This window comes from Nestor notabilis, unplaced genomic scaffold (genome assembly GCF_000696875.1).
Source record: "Nestor notabilis isolate BGI_N333 unplaced genomic scaffold, ASM69687v1 scaffold25820, whole genome shotgun sequence".
In the NCBI taxonomy this organism is placed as follows: Eukaryota; Metazoa; Chordata; class Aves; order Psittaciformes; family Psittacidae; genus Nestor; species Nestor notabilis.
In genome coordinates, this window is record NW_009912968.1 from 8,689 (window position 1) to 17,787 (window position 9,099).

A 9,099-nucleotide genomic window follows, 5' to 3' on the forward strand; every position below is an offset into this window, starting at 1 on the left:
ATGCTATGTGAAGGACTGAGGCAATCCACAGGCTCACTGGCAGCTGTCTCATGTCGTCTGGCTTAACAAAAAGGCATTGAAATAAAAATGTTGTCTGTAGTTTATTTCAGAGACCAAGAGAGAACACGAGAGAGAGCGCACAAGCACGCACACACGAGGAGACCACACACAAATGAGAGAATACCAGGAAGCTGCACTTGCCCTGCCACCACAGGAGGAAAGTACAGCAGCTCCCAGAGTTAGGATAGGTTGGGATTAGCTTGGTCCCATGGATCTCAACATCACTTGACAGACAAAGCCAAAAGCAAGGCAGGAAAGGTTAAGGGGAGCAGAACTCCATGTGTTGCATGTGTGCATTCTCTCTCACACCCTCCTCTTCAGGCTTTCTGAGGTCCCAGCAAGGTCAGTTCAAGAGGTTCTCCCATCCAGCATGTAATAGCGATACATTAAACCTAGGACCAGTGCTCCGAAGACTGGGATTAGCCATGTTGACCAGAAACTATAGGAAGAATAAAAACCAAACACACAACAAACCAAAACACACACACACATAAAACAGAAGAAAATAGCAAGTTAATAATTCATTCAAGATGTTCATCACTTATTACATGTCTGTTTTCTCCCAGGGAACTCTAGGAACCCATCTCCCATCACCTAACAGACCAGCCAAAGGGACTGTGGCTCTCAGGACTGGGCAGCACTGGCCGTCCCCAAGCTCAGTGCTCAGCTCAGCCCCTCTAAGAGGCCCCTATGCCTACAAGGGGGCTTGGTGCCTTAGAAAACAGCAGCTGAATTGTTGAAGCTTCCAGCCTGGCACATACAGAAACCAATTTGGGTTTTTTTGTTGGTGGTTTGTTTTGTTTCGTTTTTCCTTAAATAAGCCAGACTGTAATTTGTGCTATACAAACAGCTGAGTTGTCTCAAGGATGGAAATTGCTACAGCCATCCCACAATAAATTTTCCTCACTCATAAACCAGTGGCCACAGGCTCACCTTCAGCAGCCCCCTTAGCTAAAAGATTCTGCATCAGCTATGAAAGACTAAGACCCTGTTCTGGCTCCAAGGATTTTCAACTAAACAGGGCTGGTCATGGTGAAGAGCCTCCAAAAACAAGCACATCACTGTGTTGTATCACCCCGTGGCCTGCAGTGCCCACCCAAATAATCCCTATAATGCAGAGGGACTACAATGCGCTAATATCCCCAGGTTTTTTTCCTGCCCATTACAGTTAATAATGCAGTTTTACAAAGGGAGAGTCCTAACCCCTTGATTTCTTACTCTTATTTTAAGAGGATACTATACCTTGATTGGCCTGAGGATGTCATACTTGGATTCTGAAGGAAGAAACAGGGAGTTAGCAGGGGAAAAAGAAAACATTAAACATGTGCTTATGAGACTATGAAGACTGAATGTGCGATTAGAAACAACGAAGACTGAATGTGCGATTACAAACACAGAGTAAAAATAACCCTCCCCTCCTCTTCTGACCACCCTCTGTCACAAGGATGGATGTGTCTGGGGCCGTCTGCCATTGTCCTCCCCTCTACATTCTTTCCATCAATCCAATCCCTCCCACCCAGTCACCCACTTCACACTGGAACTTGCACCCTCGCAGTAAAAGGTCTTGCTCATTACCTTGCAAGCAGCCTGTTCCTTTTAAACACTAGGGACGATGACTACTACTCAGATACAGACCATCCTTTCAGTGTGATGCCCTCTCCAAACCCCTGCCCACATTCCCATTTGCCATCCTGCTCCCTGACCACTGAAGCATACAACCACAATGTTCTCATCAGCTCTTCCCTTGCACACAGCCTGTTTCCAAACTTTCACACTCCTCCTTTCATAGAACTCTTGAGAATTTAAATCCTCCTTCCAGTCTGCTGCTATTCTCACTTGGGTTTTTGTCACCTCTACAGCCTCGATGGCAGTTGCTGCTCTCCAGTTTAATCAATAACCAACCAAAAATCACCTTTCCCGCCAATCCTGAACAGAATTTTATCTCCATTTCCTGAGAGCCTTAGTGCTTGCTCTTCTGTCATAGTACATTCAGTGGCTGCTAAACGTCGACACTTACCTGTGGGGAGCCACCTCTTGAGCTGCATCACAAGAATATACATGTACAGCTTTTTATTTGTTTGTTGTTGCTCCCCCCTATTTATTTTCATATTACTGACTTCTACCTCTTGCTGCTGTTTTTAAATTACACTTGGGCCTGCTTTTAAAATAGATGTTTACACTGGAGAAAGGCCTTAGCAGCACATAACTCACTGGACTTTCTCTTCAGAAGAGAAAAAGTATTTAACTCATATCCAAGGGAACTACTCAGATTACTGTTTATTTCTAGACACATTTGTGATCCTGCTTATGAAACAGTGTTAAATGAAACAATAAATTTTAAGGTGAATAGATGCATAATTATGCACTCCTATATAACTAAGTGTAGGCTTCATACAGCCTGAATTACTCTATGACTACAGCAAGCAAACACTCCCAAGGGCTTCAGCCACCACTCCCTCTGTTGACAGTTTCCCTCTTGGTTCCTGCTACCCTGCAAGTTGCCCTGCTTTGAACAGCAGCTAATGAAAGTGTTGTTGAAGGCAAAGCTGCGCCTGGTCCAAGTCTTCAAACCAAGCAAGAAGATAAGCCAGCTGCAAGGCACATGTTTACCTCTCCTACGGGATTCTATTTATTACCATTTCCCCCTCCCCATCCATTTCAAAGGCATATTTGCAACACTGTGCCCTGTTCTAATCCAGGAGTACCTAAGTTTTAAGCAACACCAGTGATTACCGGGGCAGTTAACAGAGAATTCTTGTTTTACAGCCAACCCCACAGTGGCTGTGCCTGTCTCCTGGCTTGAATGTAACACCACCAACAGTTCAGTGGTCAGGACATAGCGAGTGATGCAAAAACCAGCCTGTGGCTCAAGGTGTGGAAATAACATTGCTGATGTCAGGGGAGAGAGGGCACAAAAAACCCTTCCAATTTCACACTAAGGTGACTGCTGAGCTTCAGAACAAAAACAACGTATAATTTGCTTGGAAGATTTATTCATTACTTTAGCTTGTTTAAACAGAAAGCCACAAGCTCCACAGGAAAAAAAAACAAACAACATATAAAAAAGGCTTGTGACAACTTCTTTGTTTCATTCTGTGAGCATCATTTCCACAGCATTAAATTAAAACAGAAAAGTAAAATACTCATAGCTTACCTTGGAACCTTCTTTCTTACGATCGTGCTGTTAAGGGGAAAAAAAAAGAAGAAAAAAAGGTAAGCACTGACTTCAAGAGAAACCTGCAGTCTTTACAAGGGAATTGTTCTGTACACAGTCCTCATCAAAGGGGCGATTGCCTGGACTTGGGTTTCAAAGGAGTCATTCCTTCAGCACCCAAAGGCAGAGTCGTTGCAGCAGGCAGGAAGCTGGTGTTTGTGCCATGCCCATGTGATCTCTCACACTCTTGAACTCCTCTAAATTACAAGGCAAGGCGAAGTTATGGTACCACCAGTAAAGGAGGAAACCAATTAGATTACATTCTTAAGTGCCCTAAATTTAATTGTAGTGAGAAATCTGTTTTAAATGGTGAGAAGAGAAGACTAATTTAGTTTTGTTTCCTCAACAGAGATCCTTTTTCCTCAACAGAAATCCTGGACAACATAGAGACTGCCCAAAACCCTTAACTACTGACTTATTTCACAAGACACATCTTAGTGTATGTGTTCAGTGAGTTACACAAAGGAGAATCACACTTTCACACAGTCCTATCCTATGTTTGAAAGAGGTTGCAACAGCCAGCTGGTCCTTACCGGGTGGATCTCCCCTATGTAGTACTGCTTGAGCATTTCCCTGGCATCTGAGGAATGCCCAACATCTTCGAAGCTCTCCGTGGCATCTCTACCGGCTTGTTCGAGCAAAACCTCTTCTCCACCTGGATGCTGGAAGATAAGACTTCAGGTGAGCAACAGGCTAGATGCAAAAAACGCACAAGAGTACCTTTGCCTGCCTGCTTTCCTTTCTTCCATTCATCGCAGATGCCTCAAACCAGCATTATCAAGGAAATCTTTTAAAGATTCAATTGTTCAGCCTCTCCTTCAGGAATTCACAGAGAATAATGTATGCTGCACAGCCTGGAAAATACCTTCCATAATAAAAATCCTTCCAAAGAAGCAAACCCCCAGTGTACACAGGGAGCACAGCTTTGTCCCCCACAGCCAAGCTACCCCTTCTGTGATTCCACAATGGATTAGGGCAAGAAAATAATACAGAAGAAAAGATATCCTCAGGTAGCTCTTCATGGGCTCTGCTGCATAAATCAGACTCCTCTGCTTGCAGAGGAGACTCTCCTGCATGATTTTCTCAAGAACTGTCCTGGGGCAACTCAGCTGCTAGTGAAGCACAAGACAACACTGCCTTCACAGGCACCAGGAAAGGATATTCTAGTTCTTCAGATACTTCAGAAAATAACAGTATTCGGCTGACAGTCAAATAAATGTAAAAGAACAGAGAAGTGCATCATGTGTTCTAGTGGCATTAAGGGGCTACAACTCTAGTGTAGCACCAACAATACTGCATTCATCCACTGTACAACCAACCACTCAACAACCAGGGAGAGAGAAAAAGTGTCATGAAAAATGATCAGTTTGACATCACAAACTGATTTCAGATTCAGAAGTTATAACAACAAAAATACCAAATCACAGGATGCTCCACAACGACACTGACATTTCTGTGGTGACAGATGGTCACAGATAACTGTCAGACCGAGTGCTGTGAACTGACACAGAACCCTGGTGCAATTCTGTTCTCCTTGATAGGTTGGACTCTTCTCTAGCACTGTCAATACCATAACTCCAGGAACAGACGTGCTAACCATAAAGCCAGCAAAGTGCAGTCTTCACAGTGTGAGTGTGAACAACTAGTTAAATTTAAACTATCAGCTAATACAGTTAAACCAATAAAGTCTGGCTTCTGAGTGCGCACACAGGGACTAACCCAGTTTTCTACAGCATCAGGCAACAAGCACTAAATACGCTAATTGAGATGAGAATTACTCACTGCTGCCTGAAATGCCCCCAACGGCTACAAGCCTGGAACTGGAGATGTTAGATTTCAGATCAAAGGACAAACACCTGCTTTTCTCTGCAATATCCTTTTCCTTCCTACAGACACGTAACGGTTATCATTGCCCCTCTTCCTTCAGCTTGTTTGGTTTTGCTGCCAACAGTCTAAGTATTCCCACTTGGCTATCACACCTCATACCAAAAGTAGTACGGACACAAAACCAGTCCAGTTGTTTACTCTAGTGAGTTGCTGCAGCAAATCCTCCGATCCTCCTATCTGAGCTCTTTATTCTGAATAAATGCTTTCATTGTCCAGGTATGTAACAAAACCAACGTGGCTCTTTCTCAGCAGCCATGAAGGGCAAAGTCTGGAGTCCTAGGACACAGTTTGGTTAGCATTAGATTGCCTTAGCTGTAAAATCAGGCTCCACTCTGCTCATGCCCTCCACGTGTAGCTACAGGTCTTGCTGCTGTTTCTCTCCCACACCAACAACCCTCAGGCTTGCTCGATCTCAGAGGGAGTCAGATGAGCGACCAGCCCAGCAGAAAACCCACCCTACAGAAGAACAGAAAGCTATTATCTGCTGGGGTTGCAGTGAATGAACTTGCTACAGAGCTGGATGCATGTCTCTGTTTAGGCAAGCAGGTTAACAGGAATGCAGGCTGCAGTGAGACCACACTTCTGATCGTTTCTGCACCTGTAAGATCACACTCTCAGGCCTGGCTGCACTGGTGGAGTGCTGTATATTGTCTATGCACATTACTCAGAACAATTGTCCTATTTACAGCTATTTTATAAAGCACACTTGCAAAGACCTGCAGAAACTAGGGGATGAAAACATTTACTTTAAGCCTTCTAGACTCACCAGAAATCTCATTTCAAATGGAAAAATATCAGAACTGAATTTTAAGATGATACCTTTGCTTTCCTAATCATCCACCCTAAAAGGGCAGACAAAAACCTGCAGTAACACAAACATGCAGTGGATATTGGCTTTTGGTGGCACTGAGTCTTTGCACATAGGAGAGACAAGGAGAAAGGTAAAGTTTACTCCTCTTTGGGTCTGAAGCCTTTCTATGCACTTGCTAAATCCACAATGATAATAAAAAGAATTATTTATTCACGCACATCTGTCCTTGGCTGTAATCCCCAAGCCAAAAGAAAAAGACTTCAGAACATTTTGGCATATCATCTTTCTGAAAGGACTCCCTAGTCTAGACAGCCACAGCAGCAACCAGACAAGTCTTACCTTGTCGTACCTGAGCTAATGTAAACCCAGACTATTTATACAGGAAGTCATTGACGCTGCCACAAAACTCTCAGTGCTACAGTTTCCGCGGGAAAACATGAAAACTGGAAGTATTGCAAGTGGAGGGGAGTGAGGAGGGAGGGGTTGGAGAAGGGAGAGAAGGGGAAGTAGTTCCAGAGGAAACAATGGCTGAAAAATACCTGTTTCTGAAAAGAATCAGACAAAAGCAAACAAGAACAAGAGACGTGGGCCCAAGTGCCAGTCCTCAGAAGTCTTCCTCAACAACAGCAATAGAACTGGAACCTCCTTGTCACAGGAGCATGCAGCACACACAATAAAGTACACAAGGAAAGCAATATTCATAGTCTTGAAGCACCAGTTCTGGAAGGGTATGACCAATGCCACTGAGCACAGGAAACCGTTCTACAGGAGAACCCTGTCATTTGGAAGTGAAAACACAACAGCCATCACCAGCTTAAGAGGCCCTGGCCCAGGCAGCACAGAAGGGAGGCCAGCCTGCTCCTGCCACAGTCAGGAGACTTGGGGTGAGGAAACACAAAACTTCCTTGTGCTCTGCAGCACTCACAGCTGTAAGAGTTGCTTTCAAAAGCAGCATTTTAGTGTGACCTTTCAATCAAGTTCTCCAAACTGGGTCCAGAGAAGAACAGCAGAGCAGGGAGTTGTGGAGCCCCATATTCACTCCAAGCTCACTTTAAGTGTTACTGACACCCTTAAGGTGGCAAAGTTTGCACTTGATGACTCACTCCCTAATTAGCAACTCACATAGTCCATCTCCAGTGCTCAGCCAGCAAGGATGTATTTATTCATGAGCATTCAGAAGATGCTTTATCTGTGTAGCCTTTAGAAGGATATGGAGTGAGCAAAAACCAGCAGCAAGTCAGAACCATAGGCACGCAGCAAAGGCCTGTGAGAGCACAACACAAACTCACTGCAGAAGGTGAGAGCCAAGAGCCAGCTGCCTTTCCACAAACTCCAAGTGCCCATCTGCATATGTCTGCCTGGCAACTGCTGCTACAGACCCACTGCAGACTACAAATGAGCTCAGAAGCAACGCTAAGCTCTACGACTAATTAGATTGCTGGATCAGGTAAGACACAAAATCATCAGGTTGAGGAGGGATGCAACAGCTTTCATTCCTAGCCCCCAGTATCAGAGAAATAAGCCACGAAAGGAAGAGTATCACTGTGCAGTAGTGAAGTGCCAGTATGACATGAGACAGAAAACAAGGACAAGCAGCCACCTAGACACCAATGGTGTTCATCAGCCACACATCCTTCAAAGCTTGTTTTAAAATGTGGAACGGGTTCCCCTGAAAATATCTCTGCAAAGCTGGAGCAAGTCAGCATGAGCAAAACCAGATCTTTGACATTCCTCCTTCTCCCTCACAGAGTTCTGGTTTCAGATACACCAGAGTATGCAGGACTCAACGCAGAAGGACAAAGAAGGGTATTCAAACTTGCTGCCTCTCTGGTGAAAGCAACCATCTGATAAGTCTCTCCATTTCCATCTAAGTGATATGCTCTGTGAGAACCATATTATTTTAATAAGAAGCTGTCAGTAGTAGAGTATTTCCTTCCTTTGAAACACAGTTTGAAGAGCATTATATTTGAAACCAACTGGCCAATGTGGGTTAGGGTTGTCACAACCCAGGCTCTTGCCACTTGGAAACCAGTTCAAATAGATTTCTAGCCACACTTCTCATGGGTATCAGAAGCAGCAGCACATTCCAAGACACAAAGCTGTGGTGGCTGCTTGTGTCTTGTGGACTCAGGCAAGGGGCAAAAGGGTATACACTGAAGAAACACGTACCTCCAAACTCTTCCAGTCCTGCGTAAAAATGGAGATATGTCCCTCTATCACTAGAATGCTTGTGAAAATAAACCTGTTACAGATTGTGAGGGTGTATGTGTGAGCAGACCAGAGCTCAGAGAGTGTGTCAGGGAGGAGCAGAGGTCTTCATCTGCTTCCTCACTCATCATTCACACCGACCTGAGCAGCCAGCCCTTTTTACTCTAGCCATAGCCTACCCTTGCTTTTCTAGACTACTGCAATTTTGGTGGTCCAACTACCTCAATTTGGGAGAAAATTACACTACAGCCACAGGCTATCTCAGAATGCAAATAATTTCAGGCACTTACAGGCTTTCTGAAGCACAAGAGATTGCAGCCTCTCAGAAGCTCCTAGGAAATATCATTTGCTTTCTTCACACATTGCCTGCGTTTTGTTCACCTTCTCAGGCTTCAGCAGAATTTTGCTCTGTGGTGTCTTAATTTTAACTCCTATTACATAGTAAATAACAAAGTAAATAAGAAGTTTAAAATGATCTATGCTTCAAACAACATACAGAGTGTGAGTTGGCTAGCTAATGGCTGACCTGCTACATCTAGTTTGCAGGAACCATGAAGCAGAACTCAACAATCTCTTAGCCGTGAGGCTTCTTCAGGATTACACAATCACTCCGAGGTAACGCTCTGGTGGATATTCAGCAATCCTGTTCAAATAATCTGTGACCAAAGGCCAGAAAAGGCAACAGGCACAGCTTCAGTGACTACACAGGATGAAGGGGAAATACTACCCACTGAAAGCCTGATAGTTGCGGCTACAGCAATCAAAGCTCTAAAGCAGAACAGTTTATCAGACAACTTTAACTTTTAAACAAGGCAAACATCCCTGGCTTCTATCAGCTGCACATTCTTCCCCTGTCACTCGACTGATTGCCATGGGATAACAGATATAAAGTGCATTTTTGTGAATAAATTAGGCCTTG

At 44.2% G+C, this 9,099-nt stretch overlaps 1 protein-coding gene across 1 annotated transcript; it reads right to left on the bottom strand.

Moving 5' to 3' along the window:
• Window positions 1-408: 408 nt before the first annotated feature.
• LOC104411676 (cytochrome b5 type B) lies at window positions 409-3,936 on the bottom strand (the record flags this gene model as incomplete). Its single annotated transcript, XM_010022165.1, has 4 exons — window positions 409-499; window positions 1,303-1,334; window positions 3,215-3,241; window positions 3,808-3,936. Coding segments are annotated over 4 exons (279 nt in total), but the record flags the coding sequence as incomplete, so codon positions are not given.
• Between the last annotated feature and the right edge of the window lie 5,163 nt (window positions 3,937-9,099).